Here is a 19,016-nt window from a genome sequence, read left to right as displayed (position 1 = left end):
GTCTGAGCTGCTGGAAGGATTGAGCTGGTAGTAGTGAGAAGGGAAGATGGAGGTGGGTAGGCAAGCCTTGGAGGACAATCATGAACTCTGCTTCGGACATGTGGAGTTTGTTTACAGACACCCAGTGAGGATATTAAGGAGGTATCTCTCAAGAGGAGATGGGAGTTCAGGAGAGAAGACTATGCTGGGAATAAAAATTTTGGCATTATCAATGTCTAGAGGTTTTTAAAAGCATAACATGAGTTACAGGTGATGTCATAATGATGTCATATACAGTCGAGAGTAGTGTAGGGTTCTTTAAGTTTGGGGGAGTGAAGAGGAACTGACAGTGAAAATACGAGCCAGTCATGGGAGTATCAGATGAGTGTTGCTGATAATGGCAATAGCAAGTGCAAAGGCCCTGAGGTAGGCCTCACTGGCTGGTGTTTTCGAGACATGGACTCAGTGAGGACTCCACCACCCTGAGAAACTGGTAGCATTAGCCCAAGGCTTCTAGGTCAGAGTCTTGCTGAGATCAGCCGGATTTAGGCCAGTGGTCCTGAAAGGAAGGCTTCTGGGCCAAACGCGCCCTCTGCTGGCCAGGACAGATATCAGCTCCTTTTCCAACCATAAGATTATTAACATATATAGTTTATTTGCTATCATTATTAGTGGAACACAGTCAGTGCTTAATAAATCCGTGACCCATCCTCTCTCACTTCTGTGCGGCATGGAGGCTGGCACTAGTGGGGATGTATTATATATGTAGGTATATGCTGAATGAATGGCCTAATAATTGTAACCAGGTTCTGGACCTCAGTCTCCCCTTCTGTAAATCTGATTCATTCTTTCATTGAATAAAGGGCTGTTTATTGAGTATGTACTACGTGATAGGTCCTGTTCTAAGCCCTTGGAGCAAGACAATGATCAAGATAGACAAAAGAGGAAATTCCCTGGTGGTCCAGTGGTTCGGACTCTGCCCGGGTTGGATCCCTGGTCGGGAAACTAGGATCCCGCAAGTTGCGAGCCGCGGCCAAAAAAAAAAAAAAAAAGAGAAAAGATTACGTCAGGCACCGTGTAAAAATCTATACACATCCATCCTGTCATTCAATATTCACAATGTCCTTATGTCCAGTTAATACTATTCGGCCCATTTGATAGAGGGTAGAATTATAGCTTAGAGAGGCTCTGATTGCGAGGAAGTGGCGGGAATGAGCCTCCAAACCAAGACAATTTTAATACTTCGCCGCAGTGTGCTGCCTGTGGGAACTAACTGCGTTTCCGGCCCAGACAAGCGCACCGGCGTCCGTTTCCATGGTTCATCTGACGCTCTCCCCAAGCTTCTGCCTGAGTCGCACGCCACGTGACCTCAGCCAACATGGCGCCGCCCAGGGTGTCCCAGTGCCCACGTGGTTCCGTTAGGCAAGATGGCGGCAGCCGCCAACCCGGCTTCGCTGGAGTCGGCCCCGCGCATCATGCGATTGGTGGCCGAATGTAGCCGCTCCAGGGCCCGGGCAGGGGAGCTGCGGCTGCCACATGGGCCGGTGGCTACTCCAGTGTTCATGCCAGTGGGCACGCAGGCCACCATGAAGGGCATCACGGCCGAGCAACTGGACGCGCTGGGCTGCCGCATCTGCCTGGGCAACACCTACCATCTGGGTCTGAGGCCGGTGGGTGGGCTCTGCTCCGGGCCGGGCGGCGGCGGAGAGTGGGGAGCCCAGGAGACTCCCTAGACCCGGGCACGCCTCCCAGAGTCTATCGACCAACGCTTGTGGAGCGTCCCGGGTGGCTCAGGCCTTCCTGCTGGTCGTGAGGGACCAGCGAGGATGGAAGCTGGCCAACACTGTCGCCCCCAACATGAGCCCCCCAGGGTTGAGCTCACCCCTAGCCTGACCCTTTCTTCCCCCAACCCAGGGCCCCGAGCTGATTCAGAAAGCCCACGGTCTCCATGGCTTTATGAATTGGCCCCACAATCTGCTGACGGTAAGGTGGGGTCAGGGCCGGGATCCGAGAGCACTCCTTGGGGGGTGGATATTCCCAGTCCTGTTCCTGACAGCCCTGCGGTGGGGTTTCCCTCAGGACAGCGGCGGCTTCCAGATGGTGTCCCTGGTGTCCCTGTCCGAAGTGACGGAGGAGGGCGTCCGCTTCCGCTCCCCTTACGATGGTGACGAGACCCTTCTGAGCCCGGAGAGATCCGTGGAGATCCAGAACGCGCTGGGTGAGCGGATCCCTGGGAGCCGCCCCTTCCCCTGCCTTTCGGAGGTGGAGGTGAGGCGGGCCTGCACATTTTGTACTGCTTGGCTTTGGGCAAGTCACTCCCCTTCCCTGAGCCTCAGTCGAGGGGATAGTTCATAAAAATAATCATGTAATGTCAGTAAATCTCTTATCATGTAGTAGATTTTAGTAATATCTTTATCGCTGTTGTTTCTTTTATTTTTTATTATTTTTTTTCCATTCAATTTGATCCTTTATAAATCCTGAACTTCTTTTAAGAGCACAGGGCCAGTCCCTTAAGCCTCAGAACAGACTGTTTTCCCTCAGCTGAGATTTTCTCAGACAGGGATAACTAACCATCATAGGCCTGTTGTTTCTTTTAGATAGTAAATTAGCTGGTCAAAGATATGTTGAAATAATGGGGGCAACGAGGGGAGTATGGGGAGGCTTTAGACCTCTCCCGTCTGCATCGATAGCCCCTATTCCTTGATAAGGACAGTTAACATTTCTCAGTCTCATAAAGTGCTGTGGAAGCGGGTTCAAAACTTCCTATCTTCCAAGCTGACTGGTGCTTTTAGATCCCTCTATATAGACATTCTGTGGCTTCTGCTCATAGCTGTGGGGCCATGGAACTTACAGTCCAAAAGGGAAACAGGCACTAGTGAAAAGATCTTAATTAGAAAGGTGGGGAAAAAAACCCCAAACAAACAGTGCAGGTAGAGTGCAGTGTATGTTTCCATTTGTATGGAAAAAAAAACCCCCAAACCATACTGTATGTGTATACAGCATCTCAGGAAAGAAAAATAAGAAATTGTGGTATAGGTTCTCTGAGGGAATGGAACAAAAGACAGGGAGACAGGGAGCATTTAAATTCATTTCTTTTTTTTAAAATTGGGGTATAATTGACATGCAATAAACTGCATTTATTTATTTATTTATTGGCTGCGTTGGGTCTTGCTGCGCACAGGGGCTTTCTCTAGTTTGGTGAGTGGAGACCTCTCTTTGTCGCGCTGCCCGGGCTTCTCAGTGTGGTGGCTTCTCATGTTGCGGAGCATGGGCTCTAGGCTCATGGGCTCTAGAGCGCAGGCTCAGTAGTTGTGGTGCACCAGCTTAATTGCTCCACAGCATGTGGGATCTTCCCAGACCAGGGATCCAACCATGTCCCCTGCATAGGACTCTGTGCTCTCACCGTTGAGGGCCCACGTTCGATGCCTAATCAGGGAACTAAAATCCCACAAGCCTTGTGGGGCCGCCAAAAAAAAAAAGTTATTAAAAAAATTTTTTTAGGGAATTCCCTGGTGGTCCAGTGGTTAGGACTCCGTGCTTCCACTGTAGGGGCATGGGTTCGATCCCTGGTCGGCAACTAAGATCCTGCAAGCTGCATGGTGCAGCCAAAAAAGAAAAAAAATTGTTTTAACACAAATAAATATAAGGTTGGGACCCTGACTGTGAAGGCCAAGTACATGGGACTTTTGGCATGATTCAGTCTGTAGGCTCAGGGAATGTTGCCCTAGGCCTAAAACCTAGGAGGAATAAACTAGATGTCCAAAGCAGGGAAATATATTCTGGAAGGAGGAAGCAGCCAGTGCAAAGGACCTGACGCAGGATGAAGACTGGCATGGCTGGAGCCGAGTTGGAGAGGGGGACAGTGTGTGTGTGTGTGTGTGTGTGTGTGTGTGTGTGTGTGTGTGTGTGTGTGTAGGGTGAGGACAGCGAGGTGTTGGGGGCAGGTCCTACAGGACCTTGTGAGTTTTGGTTTGTCCTTTAAAGAAAACAATTGAACAACAACAACAAAATATATACATATATATATATTTTTTAAGAATATATTTTGTATACATTTATATGTAAAAATGTGTGCAGGAAACGGTGTCCTTCCCATGCCTATATTCTGTCCATCTCCTTCACTCCCACAGGTCACCACTGTTTGTAGTTTCTTATGTATTCTTCCATAGTTTATGCAAATACAAGCAAGTTCAAATCAATCTGTTCTTATTTTTTACATGATGAGAGGATGCTATTTATGGGACATTCTTCTGTACCTTGCATTTTTATTAATTTTGGAAACTTTCGAGTATGTACCAAAACAGGCATTAACCCCATTGACCTGTCACCCAGCTTCTTCAACAATCACCAGGTCACAGCCATTATGTTTCTTTTTTTTTAATTATTTTTTAAAAAGTGATTGATTGATTGGCTGTGTTGGGTCTCCATTACTGCTCATGGGCTTTCTCTAGTTGCTGCGAATGGGGGCTAGTCTTTGTTGCTGTTCTTGGGCTTCTCATTTTGGTGGCTTCTCTTGTGGAGCACAGGCTCTAGGCGCATGGGCTCTAGTAGCTGTGGCACGTGGGCTCAATAGTTGTGGCTCACAGGCTTTAGAGCACAGGCTCAGTAGTCATGGCACATGGACTTAGTTGCTCTGCGGCATGTGAGATCTTCGCCAACCAGGGATCAAACCTGTGTCCCCTGCATTGGCAGGCAGATTCTTAACCACTGTGCCACCAAGGAAGTCCATTGGTAGGGGTTTATTGATTTTTGACTTTGTGGATCTTTTCCAAAAGCCAACTTCTGGCTTGTCTATTTTCTCCAGTTGATGTTCTGTTTTGTTGACCCTTTCTTTTTTTTTTTTTAACACCTTTATTAAGATATAATACACAGACAATTCACCCATTTAAAATGTATACTTTAGTGGTTTTTATTATATTCACAGAGTTGTACAACCATTACCACGATCTATTTCAGAATACTTTTATCACTCCAAAAAGAAATCCTGTACCTTTATGTATCCTAGACATTTCACGCAAATGAAATCATACAATATGTGGTCGTTGTGAATGGCTGCTTTTACTTAGCGTAATATTTTTGAGGTTCATCTGTACTTTATTCCTTTTTGTAGCCAAATAACATACCAATTAACAGACATGCTTCATTGATTTTATTTTATTTTTTGATAGTTGCAATATTTTTTTTTTAAGGATAACTTTTATTTTATTTTTTTAAATTTATGTATGTATGTATGTATGTATTTATCTTTGGCCGTGTTGGGTCTTCGTTGCTGCGCGTGGGCTTTTCTCTAGATGTGGTGAGTAGGGGCGCTACTCTTCGTTGTGGTGCTCGGGCTTCTCATTGTGGTGGCTTCTCTTGTTGCAGACCACGGGCTCTAGGTGCACGGGCTTCAGTATTTGCAGCACACGGGCTCAGTAGTTGTGGCACACGGGCTTAGTTGCTTCATGACATGTGGGATCTTCCTGGCCCAGGTGTCAAACCCTTGTCCCCTGCACTGGCAGGCAGATTCTTAACCACTGCACCACCAGGGAAGTCCTGATAGTTACAATCTTATGTATCCCGTTTAGTTAACAATTTGTAGCTATTTTTGCTTTGGTCTTGTTCTAGCTTCTTAATCTCCTTTGATCATCTGTATTATATCAAAAGTAATCCCAGACATTTTCCCACTTCATCTGTAAGTGTTTTAATTCATATCTCTAAAACATAGAATTTTTTAAAAGCGTAATCACAATACTATCATCCCACCTAAAAACAATTAATAATAATTCAATAACATCATCACATATCTGAGCAATGTTCAAAGTTCCAGTTATTTCATAAATGTCAATTTTTCTTACAGTCTGTTTATTTCAGGATGAAAATAATGTGCAGATACTACAACTGTTCAAAAGATCCCTTGTCTCTTTTAATATATAACATATATTACATATTGTATAGTTTCTCCTTCTAATTCCTTTTTTTAAAAAAAATAATTTGCTTCTTTTTAAAAAAAATATTTATTTATTTGGTTGTACTGGGTCTTAGTTGTGGTGGGCGGGCTCCTTAGTTGCGGCATGTGGGCTTCCTTGGTTGTGGCATGTGAACTCTTAGTTGCGGCATGCACGTGGAATCTAGGATGGAACCTGAGCCCCCTGCACTGGGAGCATGGAGTCTTAACCGCTGCGCCACCAGGAAAGTCCCAAGCAATTTGCTTCTTGAAGAAACTGGTTCCTTTGCCCTATAGTGTTTCACAGGCTCTGGTGCCATGTAACAGTTTTCCTCCACCCTCTACATTTCCTGTAGGTTGGTACTTGGTTCTAGAGGTTAGAGCCAGATTCCAGTCCTTCTTCCTTTTAGCAAGAAGGCTTCACAGTGTGTATGTCCATCAGGGGGCATCTGATGTCTGCTTGTCTCTCCTGGTGTCATGCTCCTCCCCTGGAACCATTATTAGGAATTGCAAACTGGTGATGTTCCAATTTTGTCATCCTTTCTTCATTTATTAGCCCAATTACTTCTGGAAAGAGAAACATCTCTCACCTACTCCTGGGAGACCACGTAATTTAGTTCATGTAGGAAGAGTGGGATACATTCTTTTCCCTCATTTACTAATTTTCATAGGTTGATTACTTAGCATCCTCTAGCAATGACAAACTAATGTTCAGTTGTTTGTTTTTTTTTTAATTAATTAATTAATTTATTGGCTGTGTTGGGTCTTTGTTGCTGCACATGGGCTTTCTCTAGTTGTGGCGAGCGGGGCTATTCTTCATTGTGGTGCGTGGGCTCCTCATTGCCATGGCTTCTTTTGTTATGGAGCACGGGCTCTAGGCACGCCGGCTTCAGTAGTTGCAGCTCACGGGCTCAGTAGTTGTGGCTCACGGGCCCTAGAGCGCAGGTTCAACAGTTGTGGCGCATGGGCTTAGTTGCTCCGAGGCACGTGGGATCTTCCTGGAGCAGGAATTGAACCCGTGTGCCCTGCATTGGCAGGTGGATTCTTAAGCACTGAACCACCAGGGAAGTCCCTAATGTTTAGTTTTCTAGGATCACCATGAACTCATGGGTTTAAATGTATTTGATACGTTCCAATCCCTTGCAGTTAAAATCCTTATTGCTTCTCAAATCTCCCTGTCTTTGGCTAGTGTGGTATGCTGTGCCTTTTTTTCCTGTGATGATACACCTTGGCAGTATTTCCTTGAGCTTTTCTAACCGATAAGTCCACCGTCTCTAATCTGAAATTCTTGGGGCCAAATAGGTGTCAGAATTCAGAATTGCCACATTTTAGAAAGATGATACATACTATTTATTACACAGGACCGCAGTGGATCCTGGAGCAGTACCCTGTGGAACTACACTTCACTTTTTTTTTTCAATTAAAAATCATTGTGGTATAATACACATAACATAAAATTTACCATCTTAACCTTTTTTTTTTTTTTTGGGCTGTGCCGTGTGGCATGTGGGATCTTAGTTCCCCGACCAGGGATGAAACCTGTGCTCCCTGCATTGGGAATGCAGAGTCTTAACCTCTGGGCCACCAGGGAAGTCCCTATCTTAACCATTTTTAAGTGTCCAGTTCATTGGCATTAAGTATTGATACATTCACATTGTTGTGCAACCAGTACCACTGTCCATCTTCAGAACTCTTTTCATCTTCCCCAACTGAAACTGTGTCCCATTAAACACTAACTCCCCATCCTCCCTTCCCCAGGCCCTGGCACCCAACATTCTACTATATGAACTTGACTCCTCTAGGGACCTCATCTAAGTGGAAATATATATCGTTTGTCTTTTTGTGACTGGCTTATTTCATGAGGCATAATGTCTTCAAGGTTCATCCGTGTTACATCATGTGTCAGAATTTCCTTCCTTTTCAAGGCTGCTTAATATTCCATGGCGTGTCTCTATCACATTTTGCTTATTTGTTCATCTGTCGAAGGACACTGGGGTTGCTTCCGTCTTTTGACCATGGTGAATAATGCTACTGTGAACATGGGTGTGGAAATACTTCTTTGAGACCATGCTTTCAGTTCTTTTGGGTATATTTCCAGAAGTGGAATTGCTGTATCATGTGGTATACACTTAAATTTTTTTTTTTGGCGGTACCATGTGGCATGCGGGATCTTGGTTCCCTGACCAGGGATCGAACCTGTGCCCCCTGCAATGGAATCACGGAGTCTTAACCGCTGGACTGCCAGGGAAGTCCCTACACTTCACTTTTATTGCATTAACACTTATGAGTCTTCATAGTAAATTGGGTTTTTAAAAAGAGGACAACTGTCTCAGGTTTTGCTGCCAAATGAGGATGCTAGAAGCATAAGAAAAATCCTTTGATTTTGAGAAGTGTCTGGATTTTGGAACTGTGGGAGAGAACCTTCCATTAAGGGCTGGACCATGGTTTATTTAACTAGACTCCTGTTGGTGGACGCTTGGACTCCCGTCTTGTTATTACCCAACACACCACAAGGAATTACTTGCTACAGACATCATTTTGTTTTTGAAGGGTAAATTTGCAGGGGTGGGATTTTATTTTATTTTTTCCTGCCGCACCGCACAACTTGTGGGATTTTAGTTCTCTGACCAGGGATTGAACCTGGGCCCTCAGCAGTGAGAGCACCGAGTCCTAACCTCTGGACCGCCAGGGAATCCCCGAAGTGGGATTTTATTCTACATGCCAGGGCAAGGTTTTATCTGGGAGGCGGCAAGATCACATGTGCATTTTTTTTTTTTCCTTTGGCACACGGGCTTAGCTGCTCCGTGGCATGTGGGATCTTCCTGGAGCAGGGATCGAACCCATGTCCTCTGCATTGGCAGGCAGATTCTTAACCACTGCGCCACCTAGGAAGCCCCACATGTGCATTTTGAAAAGCTCCCTCTGGTTGCTGTATAAGCAGATTGGGGGGTTGAGTGGGCGTCAGCAAGACCTGGAGAGGAATTTCTGGGGTCCAGCTTGTCCTCCGCGTGGGGGCTCTCCCAGTGATTGTGCTCCTGTCTCATTCTCCAGGCTCGGACATCATTATGCAGCTGGACGACGTGGTTAGCAGCACTGTGACGGGACCACGTGTGGAAGAGGCTATGCACCGGTGTGTGTGTGTCGGGAGAGGGAGGGGTCCTGGTCCTCCAGCCTCGTCTCCCTACCCTTCACCGGGTCCCTGTGGCTCACGACTAGGGTCCTCTCGCAGATCGATCCGCTGGCTGGACCGGTGCATGGCAGCCCATCGGCGGCCGGACAAACAGAACCTCTTCGCCATCATCCAGGGTGGGCTGGATGTGAATCTCCGGGCCACGTGCCTTGAAGGTAAAGCCATGTGCCAACAGGACCAGGGCTTTTCCATTGCAGAGAGCCCACATGGGCCTGGCATGTGATGGTGCTGAGAGAGTGGTGTTTTTTTTTGGTTTTGGGGTTTTTTTGGCTGCGCCGTGCGGCTTGTGGGATCTTAGTTCCCTAACCAGGGATTGAACCCGGACCCTTGGCAGTGAGAGCATGGAGTCCTAACCACTGCACCACCAGGGAAGTCCCTGACCAAGACGTTCTTACTGTATCCTGTGGCCTTTGAGTGGGAGAGTGGGAGAATCCCAGTGGGATAAGGAACCATAAGGCCCATGGAACTGGAGTAGTTGCCCAGGGGGAGGGTGATAGTGAGGCCTGAACCAAGGCTGTGACCATGGAGACAAAGGGGAGGGGGCTCAAGGGCAGTGAGGTGTCACAGGTAAGACTCTGAGTTCTGGAGTCCATGGGGCTGGATCCACCCCCGTGATCTGTTGCCTCATGGCTGTGTACCCTTGGGCTAGTGGCTTGACCTCTCTGAGCCTCACTTTCTTCCTCTGTAAAACAAGAACATACTCCCAATATCATGGGGTCAACGTGAGGAATACATGGGAAAATTGGTTCAAGGTGTCCTCTCTGCACCTGGCATCCGTGTGTGCTGTTGTGAAGACCGTCCTGTTATCATTCCTTTTGTCCTCAAACTGTGCCCCCCACCCCCACCCCCCACCCCCGCCCCTGGTCCGGTAAGTCTTTTCAGTGGAGATGCACAGTTAGAAGTACATTTCATGTCACAGCTCTGTATGTGTGGACATACATGAAAGCAGAAACAGAGGCTTCTTGAAGCATTTACCTTTATACATGAGATATTCTCTGATATTTCCTATTCTTTTTCATTAAAAAAACCCCAAAACACCCTGATCTCATCCCATCAAATAAATTAATTTCTCAGCCACCTGCCGTTTGGCAGCACCACCCTGGTTGTGCTTCTGGGTGCTCTGAGGCGCCCCTGCGTCGGAACCGCCCGTGCTCTCCCCATGCGTGGATTGGAGTCTGGGGCCAGGGTGGACCTGAGAAGCTGCATTGGAACACCGTCTCCCCAGTTGCTTCTGCGGCTCACTCCGGCTTCAAAACCTGGTCTCAGACTGGGCCTGCTTTGTCAATGCTGTGGCCTGCCCTCCCCAGTTGAACCGGTCAGCTGGAATCCGAGATAAGTCTTGGTTTTAAGGCCAGACCCGGATTCAAATCCAGCCTCTGGCATATGTGGTCTGAGGCTAGTGGTTTCAGCTCTGCATGCCTCAACCTCAGTGCAGCTCTGCAGCCCCTGCCCTGCAATTCTGGAGTCTGATTGCCCACTTCTTTTTTTTTCTTTTTGGCCTGGCTGCCAGGCATGCAGGATCTTAGTTTCCCGACCAGGGATCGAACTTGCGCCCCCAGCAGTGGAAGTGTGGATCCCTAACCACTGGACCACGAGGGAAGTCCCCTGCCCACGTCTAATATCCAAAACACGCAGGAATTTGCAATTCATTTAAGACCAGACCTATTGACCCCAGTTTGTTAGGCGTCTTTACACATTTTGCTGTCGAAATGTTACAGCGTTTGATGACAGGCTGTTATTCAGCCTGTAGGATGTTCACTCTTCTAAAATCTGGAAAATTTTGAAACACATCTGGCTTCATCTTAGGTTTCAGCTAAAGGGGTGTAGGCCCTGGGCCTCCCTCCTGAGGACTGAAGGAGAGGCTCTGACATGAAGCAGGCATTCTATAAGTGGGAGCTCAGATCACCAGCAGCCCCTACACACACACACACACACACACACACACACACACACACACACACACACACACACACTCTCTCTCTCTCTCTCTCTCTCTCTCTCTCTCTCTCTCTCTCTCTCTCTGTCTCTCTTTCACATTCGCTCTTCCTAAGGGCCTGTGAAGGTCTGGGCAGGGTCTGCCCTGAGGGTGATGAGGAAGTGGAGGAGGAGGCTGAGGCCTATTTCCTTTTGCCTGATCACCCCTGACCTTGCCCCTGCACCCCCAGAGATGACCAAGAGAGACGTGCCAGGCTTCGCCATTGGGGGTCTCAGCGGGGGCGAGAGCAAGGGCCAGTTCTGGAGGATGGTGGCGCTGAGCACCTCGAGGCTGCCTAAGGACAAGCCCCGCTACCTGATGGGGGTCGGGTATGTAAGGAGGGGGGAAGCAGCCCCGCCCGTGGGGAGGGGATTCCTGGGAACCCCTGCCTCTGGGGGGTCGGGGAGGCGCAAGGACACAGCCCTGCCCGGGAGGGGACTTAGGAGGACACGGCCCTCTGCGGGGGGTGGTGCTGAGGGTGCCAGTCTTGGGAGGGGGGCCCTGGGTGTGTGTGACCAGGGTTTGAGGTTCTCTGCTCCCCTTCCCCCACGCCCCCCCCCCCCAGCTATGCCACCGATCTGGTGGTCTGCGTGGCTCTCGGATGTGACATGTTCGACTGCGTCTTCCCCACACGGACAGCGGTGAGGCCCCGGGCAGGGGAAAGAGCGGCAAGAGACTGGGTGGGGGCCAAGGTCAGGGCGCGGCCAGGCAGGGGGAAGACCTGGTTGACCCACCTTCCCCCGCCCCTGTCCACCCCCAGCGCTTTGGCTCTGCCCTGGTGCCCACGGGGAACCTGCCGCTGAAGAAGAAGCAGTACGAGAAAGACTTCCGCCCCATAGACCCAGAGTGTACCTGTCCCACCTGCCAGAAGTAGGGGAGGATGGAGCCTGGGGGGCGGGGGGGGGGAGGGGAGGGCAGGGCAGGGGGGAGGACCCGGCACTGCTGAGGCCCCTCCTCCTGTCCCCAGGCACAGCCGGGCCTTCCTGCACACACTGCTCCACAGTGACAACACTGCAGCCCTACACCACCTCACTGTCCACAACATCGCCTATCAGGTGCGCCTGTGGCTGGGAGGGGTGAGGCAGGGGGGACGGGGGTCTCCCCTGGGCTGGTGGCTGATGTCTGCCCCTACCCCCCACCCCTCCTGCAGCTACGGCTGATGAGCGCCGTGCGCACCAGCATCGTGGAGAAGCGCTTTCCCGACTTCGTGAGGGACTTCATGGGCACCATGTATGGGGACCCCACCCTCTGTCCCACCTGGGCCGCTGAAGCCCTGGCCTCGGTGGGCATCACACTGGGTTGACCCTGCTTGGGGGAAGGAGGGAGGGGATGGAAGATATTGAAGGATTTGTGTGTTTTTTTTATTATAACATAGAGTGTGTCTGTGTCTTCTTGGGGAGGTGGCCTGTCTTGGTCCCCTTCCTGGTCTGAGTGTCACTGGGGCCCGTGTACCCCCCACGCCCAATTGATAATAAGTAACCTTAGCAGCAGCTGGTATCTGTAAACCCCAGCGTGTAGGAGGTGCCCAGAGTGGGAGCTGCATGCTTTCCTGTGGCTCAGGCCCCCCAGCCATCCTTGGGGTGGGGAAACAGGTCCAGAGAGGGGGAAGTCGCTTGCCCAAGGTCACCATCAAGGAAATAGCAGCCAGGCTCCAGAGCTCTGGCTCTTGGCCTTGACTCTTCAGACATGTGGCTTAACCTCGTTGTCAGTAAGCACAGTGATGATGGTACCTGTGATCTAGAATGGGCTTACACCGTGCCTGGCACTGTTCTAAACGGCTGCCAAGTGTATTTAATTCTTGCAACTATGGTCCCCCACTTTACAGATGAGGAAACCGAGAAATGAAGTCACTTGGTCATTAACACCCAGCAAAGAAACAGGCCCGGGATTTAATCCAGATACAGCCAATTACAGAGCTGGTGCTCTTAGAAGCTAAGGTTTTTTAAACTGAAAAGTAACATGTGTAGGATCTACAATTCAGGTATCATAAAAATGCAACTACTTTTATCAAGTTGTGTATTCTTCCAGAAATGTTCCACGTGTACATTTTTTTCCCTGAATGTCAACATCCTTTACATGAAGTTCTGTACCTTGCTTTTTTCCCCTTTCTCTTAGTATACTGTACCTCAAATTGTTTACACATCAGTCCTTGAAAACTTCCTCAATCTTGTTTACAGCTGCTGCACAGTATTTATTTAATGAGCTTCATGGATGAGCAGTGTTGCCAGGTTTCTGCGATTGTGGTCAAGGCTGCAGTGCCAAACACTGTCAGTCTTCTTTTTACCTATCTCTGAAACTGGCGTTTGGGGTCATGGAGCAGGCATATACCTTTGGCCACTCTGCCATCCTCCTACTCCTTGTCTCTCCATTCCCCTGTTACCCGCCCGCCCTGTCAAACTACTTCCCCACCTCCTTTCTTTGCTCCTAGCTTCTTACTGGGCTCTTTCTCTCTGGCCTTTCTATGCCCAAAGTCATCAAATTACTTGTCTTAAAATCGTTCTACCGATTCCCGGCCTCTTCTCCAAGTGGTCTGCAGTTCCCAGAACCCCCAATGTTACCTGCAAAATAACATCTTTTCCTGGGGAGAGGATCCGTTGAGTTTCATTGCGTACTCAAAAAAAAAAATCCAAGATGCGCTAAAGTTGAAGAGGCAGGGGGACAATGTTGGAGCGTTAGCCGCATCAAGACAGGCGTGAGAAGACAGGCGTGAGCAGAAGGTATTTCCAGGGGAGAGCACAGCATTTGCAAGGGCATGGAGACAACTTAATAGGAATGAAAGTAGAAGCCAGTGAGGCCGTGCCAGACTGCCTCTCCCTAGAAACCTCTAACCGCCTGACTCACCTTCAAAGTGCATCGGGACCCCGCGCAGGGAACTGATTTGCAAGCCCGGGGCCTGCACGCATTCTGGGACTTGTAGTTTTCTCTAGAGCCCAGAAACTCACAAGTGACGATCACCACCGGGTTCTACCACGAGGTGGCGCGCGTTGGCGAGTACAGTGGGCCTACCCTCTGCTCCAGAAGCCTCAGACACAACAATCCCAAGAAGGGTTCTTTGATCGACGGGTACAGTTTTCAATCAGAATCAAGATTGGGAGGTTACGTCCCACCCTCTTTTGATTTGTTGGCTGATGGAACGGGGTGATATTTATATAAACCAATGGGAAATTTTTAGCGAACTAGGTAGAGTCAAGTGACAGAACGGTGTTTAACAATCGATCCCTAGTATCATTGGCCAGCTTTGTTGACTGGCGGGTCTTCCTGCCAATAAGACTGGCGGATGGTCCTGCTATCCGGGAACTGCCCCCTAACAGGTGGGGCCAACATGCCTTTTCCCGAAACACCGCCTCCCAGCCGGGACAACTCGCTTCCCGCCACTATTGGCTCTAGCACAAAAGCGACAGTTTGTGCGTCCAATCAGTCCAAAAGAAGGTCCCCGGGGGAAGGTTCATTCGGCCGTACGCCCGTGCCTCGCTTTCATTGGCTTATGCGCACGAGTGACAGCGCGATCGACCAATCGGGCCTGGCGCGAGGGCTTTGGGTGCAGCCCCAGGGCCCGGGCGGGAGGTCGCTCGGGTCGGGTGTCGCCTGAGAACCGGATGAGGCGGCGACCGTGAGGCCGAGCCGGGAGCGGGCGTCGCGCCGAGGCCCGGGCGGGCGGGGAGCAACGGCCGCGGACGCCGCGGGGCCGCGTCGTTGAGGGCCAGGGGCGGGCGGTGAGCGCGGGGCGCTCGGGCCGGGGCCGCCGGCGCCATGGGCAACCGCGGGATGGAAGAGCTGATCCCGCTGGTCAACAAGCTGCAGGATGCCTTCAGCTCCATCGGCCAGAGCTGCCACCTGGACCTGCCGCAGATCGCCGTGGTGGGCGGCCAGAGCGCCGGCAAGAGCTCGGTGCTCGAGAACTTCGTGGGCAGGTGAGCGAGCACGGCGGCGGCGGCGGCGGCGGCGGGCGGGCGGGCGGGCGGCGGCCTAGGGCGCGGAGGGCGGACCGGGAATGGCGCGCCCTGCGCCGCCGGCGTAACTGCGGCGCTTGCGTGCCCGCGACGGGGACGGGGACCGGGACGGAGAGGCGGGCCCTGTGGGACGCCCTGGGCGGAGGGCTCCCTGCCGGGGCTGGGGGGCGTGGGCCAGGAGGTGCGGTGAACCCCCGCCGACTCTCTGGCCCCCGGCTGTATTGGGTGAATTCTACCATCTGGTTGTCTGTGGGTCAGGGGTAGGTTCCCTTGCTCTGTCTGTCCGAAACCTGTCACCTAGATATCTACTGGGCCGACCCCTGCGGTCCGGCTGGCAGATCATTTATCTGCAGCAGTTCCTGTCGGCTGGTTGGCTGTCTCTCTGTCCTGGACAGGCTTCCCCGCCATCACCATTTGGCTGTCCATCTGTCCAGTACCGCAGGGCAGCCCCCTGCTGCCTGGCTAGCTATCCAGGATGACCTGTCCTGTCTGGTTGCCCATCCGTGCCTCTCACAGACTTTAACACTGAGCAGTTCCTCTGTTGGGTTACCCCAGCTGGTCTCTGCTGTCTGTCTGGCTGGACCCTAGGAGACCCTGTTGTCTGGCTCTCCTGGGCTGACTCTTCAACTTGGTGCTTGGTGAACGCTGGCTTCTCTCTTCCAAGTGGTTCCTTTTGTCTTTCTGTCTTGGTGTCTGTCCTTCTCCTAGTCTGCCTGTCAGTGCCCTAGCTGTCCTGACTGTCTGACCCCACCTCTGTGGCCCGGGGTGGTGGGAGCATGCAGAGGAGAAGGGAGCTGAAGGCTGAGACCTGAACTCTTCTCAATTGGAAGTAGGACCCCTGAGGGAACTTTCTCCAGGAGTCTTTTCTAGCCCATGTCAGGGTGCCTTCTGGGCCCTGGAACATAGGGTCCAGCCCCCAAGCTAAAGCCTGCGAATTGGGGGCCCTCCTTGGATCCTGGGAAGGAACTTCTTGCCTGATCAGGCCTCAGTGGCAGGAGCTGGGATACAGCCTTCCCTAGGCAGCCCTGAGATGCCTTAGTTTGCCCGTCTGTCCGGTGGACAAATCCCACTCTTGGGGGGCAGTTTCCAGGATCCAGGAAGCTAATAGATGAGAATGGGCCCTGTGGCCGCCGAGGGCGGTTGGTTCTCCTCTCTTCCTTCCCCCACCTCTTGTCCTTCTGCCTCCCAGATGGGTGGCCACTTCTGCATTCTGGGAAGGGCTCCATTTGTGACTGTGGCTGCGAAATGATAACACCATAGTCATCATTATTATTACAGTTGTGGTTATCAGTGTTAAGAGGCCGTGTTCATCCCGCAGGCCCCGAGCTGAGTTCTCTCTTGGTTCAGCTCAGAAAAGACACGCTGTTTGCCCAAGGCCACCAGGCAGGCGCTCAGTGGAGCCCAGCTGGGTGCCCAGCCCCGCCCCTGCCTTCCCAGAGGCCTGGGGTTTTGCTCCCAGCAGCATGAATTTCCTCCTTTGCTGCTTTGTCTCTGGCGCAATGCCCTCTGTCTCCTGTGGCGGAAAGGTGTGGACGTGGGATCAGCCCGGCCTGGGCTGAGCCTTGGGCTGGGCTGTGGGCCCCCTGCTAGTCCATCTTCCTGCCCGCCCAGGCTTCCAGTGGGTGTCTGCGAAGCTCTGTCCATTTCATCTGCCATGTGACCTTGCACAGGTTGTTTGATCTCTCTGAGCCTCAGTTTCCCCTTCGAAAAATGGAGTGAGGGACCCTCAACAGGACTGTGGCAAGGATGCAGTGACACGGTGTGTTGAAAATGCTTACTTAGTATAGTGCCTGGCACACAGTAGGTCTACCTGGATGGGGCTGTTACTCACCAGGCTGGTTCCTTTCATATTGACAACACAAGGTAGTCAGAATTAAAAAGTGCTCTGAAGTTACGCAGTGGACTTCATTTAAGCCTTATGAGGCAGGCACTGCTATGATCCCATTTTCCACAGCAGAAAACTGAGGCTCAGAGAGCTGACCATTCTTGCTTGAGGTTGTTCAGTGAGGGATTGAGGGCTCTGGGTTGGGGAGCCCCGGTCTCCCATCTCCACCTCTCCTCAGTCTCCCTGCCCTTCACCTTTCCCTCCCACCCACCCTGGCATCTGGCGACTGCCAACTGCTACTGAGCTGGCTCCTGTGGCAACCTTCTCTCAGTGCCTGCAGCGTGACATTGGTCATTAAGGGCATTAATTCAGGGCTCGAGAACCAAAGTTGTAAAAAGGCCTTCCTTGGGTACAGGGTGCTCAAACAGGGCCAACTTCTTTTTACTTCTGGACCATGGATAACGTTTTTCAGCTACAAAGCCCTGCTACAGGAGGATGGCAGGCAGGCCTCTCTTTCAATCCCACTGCGTGCTTCTTTTTGTGACTTTGGCTGAACTGTGCTGCAGCCGAAGACCCATTTCCTCCCTTATGCCATGGACCGCACAAATCTCCCGGCTGGTTTCAAGGAACCAACAGGAGAGCATGTCAAGCTCTGTGCCTTGGGGGCAGCACGGGCTGCTCCGTTTCCCTGCCTCTGCCTTGTGGGTTTTCTAAGAACTTGGTCCGAGTGTGACTAGCCCAGTTAGCTCAGCCCCATACCAGGGGTTGCAAGTTGGTGGCGCTGGGGGATGAAGCCTGCTTGCTCCATCTTTGATTTCACCAACCTGGAGTTTAAAATGTTTTGTTTTTAATTAGCTGCCAACATTTAAAAATGAGATTTTGCATTAAAATCAGATTCTGGTTGTGCTAGCAAAGCCCCAAAGATCTTTAGAGTTTAGTGGTGTAGCACACAGGCTTTGGGCCCTAGGCCTGGCTCCAGAATGTTTGATTGTCTGACTGTGGCCGGGTTCCTTTTCTGTACAATGGGATGATAACCAGGCCCTCCCCGTGGGACACGGTGAGTTAATGTGTGTTGAGTGCCTGGACCCTGTGCTGTTACAGTCATCGTATTCTGGCCTCACCTGGCACCCACAGCCTGGCTCTCAGAAGCAGCAGCACTGGCTGCCCCATCAGGTTAGGAGTGGCCACTTGAACTGCCACAGTCCCCACTACTCCCTAGTCCTTGCCCAGGCCCATTGCACATTTGCCTAGAGCCTCCTGGCCCCCGAAACCTTTGAGTTTAAGGCCCAGGGCTTGTCCCGCCTTGTACCAGCAGATAGACCTGTGGCCGTAAGGAGAGGGGAGGACGTGGCTCCCTGGTGATCCCTGTCATTTAGCCTCAGGGGCTGGCAAGAAGCAAGGGCTTTAGAAATTTTCACTTGGCAGAAGAGCAGGAGGGGAAGGCAGAGGTTGAGGCCTCCAGCTCCGAGTCTCCCAGGCTTGGACTTGATTCTGTGAGTCTTTCCCCTCTGAGCCTCAGCTTCCCCAGCTGGGAAATGGGGCTCTTAATAGTATCTACTCATGGGCCCCACCCATTCAGGCCACCAGGTTGGGTGTATTTCATCTCTCAGGGCATTGAGGGTGGAATGAGGAGTAAATGAGTGCTGGGAAGAGTGTCTAGTGCAGAAGAAGCACTTAAAATGTCATGCATTTTTTATTCCTTCATCGAAACATGCTTTCTGAGCACATTGACCCTGTGCGGGTTCTGTTCTAGGGCGGACACAGCCCTGAGCAAGATACCAAAGCCCCTGCCCTGGGGGAGCTGACCTTCCAGCAGGCGGCAGATAAAGAAGAAACAAAGTAGAAGATGATAACTGTTTTATGGGGAAAAAAAGAGCAGGATTATGGAGCAGGCAGTGGGATATTATAAGTTTCAGTGGAGGGTCAGGGAAGGCCTCCATGGGAAGGTGACATTTGAGCAGAGACTTAAGGAGGTAAGGGAGGACCTACCAGTGGAGATCTGCAGAAAGAGCGTCCCAGGTTGTGGGAACAGCCAGTGCAAAGGCCCTGAGGTGGGAGTGTGCCTCAAGCAGAGTATAGTAGACAGGTGGGGGGAGATGAGGTGAAGGAGGTAACTGGGGTGGGTGGGGCAGGGTGCAGGCCACGTGGAGCCTTGGGGGCCAGAGAGGGCC

General features: G+C 51.2%; 2 protein-coding genes across 12 annotated transcripts in view; both read left to right on the top strand.

The window, feature by feature from the left end:
• Positions 1–1,376: 1,376 nt before the first annotated feature.
• On the top strand, positions 1,377–12,440 carry QTRT1 (queuine tRNA-ribosyltransferase catalytic subunit 1). 2 transcript variants are annotated; one of them, XM_057708019.1, is made up of 10 exons: positions 1,377–1,649; positions 1,894–1,962; positions 2,059–2,197; positions 8,957–9,035; positions 9,135–9,250; positions 11,261–11,399; positions 11,636–11,711; positions 11,831–11,940; positions 12,074–12,125; positions 12,221–12,440. In XM_057708019.1, exons 1-10 carry the CDS (start codon positions 1,407–1,409, stop codon positions 12,371–12,373), a joined length of 1,176 nt encoding a protein of 391 aa, XP_057564002.1. In that variant the 5' UTR covers positions 1,377–1,406; the 3' UTR covers positions 12,374–12,440. The 2 variants fall into 2 exon arrangements, with proteins under 2 accessions (XP_057564002.1, XP_057564001.1); XM_057708018.1 differs by having other exon boundaries at positions 12,038–12,125.
• Positions 12,441–14,517: 2,077 nt separating this feature from the next.
• Positions 14,518–19,016, top strand: part of DNM2 (dynamin 2) — an 88,448-nt gene continuing 83,949 nt past the window's right edge. For 3 of the 10 annotated variants that reach the window (XM_057710319.1, XM_057710314.1, XM_057710312.1), the window contains exon 1: positions 14,520–14,981. In XM_057710319.1, coding sequence (XP_057566302.1) covers positions 14,821–14,981 — 161 coding nt within the window. In that variant the 5' untranslated portion in view covers positions 14,520–14,820. Of the gene's footprint in view, positions 14,982–19,016 lie in introns of all 10 variants that reach the window. The other 7 variants (XM_057710321.1, XM_057710318.1, XM_057710316.1 and 4 more) reach the window with 4 other exon arrangements.

This window comes from Hippopotamus amphibius, chromosome 15 (assembly GCF_030028045.1).
Source record: "Hippopotamus amphibius kiboko isolate mHipAmp2 chromosome 15, mHipAmp2.hap2, whole genome shotgun sequence".
In the NCBI taxonomy this organism is placed as follows: Eukaryota; Metazoa; Chordata; class Mammalia; order Artiodactyla; family Hippopotamidae; genus Hippopotamus; species Hippopotamus amphibius.
The sequence above is the reverse complement of the archived record's forward strand: the minus strand, read 5'-3'. Positions and strand labels throughout refer to the sequence as shown.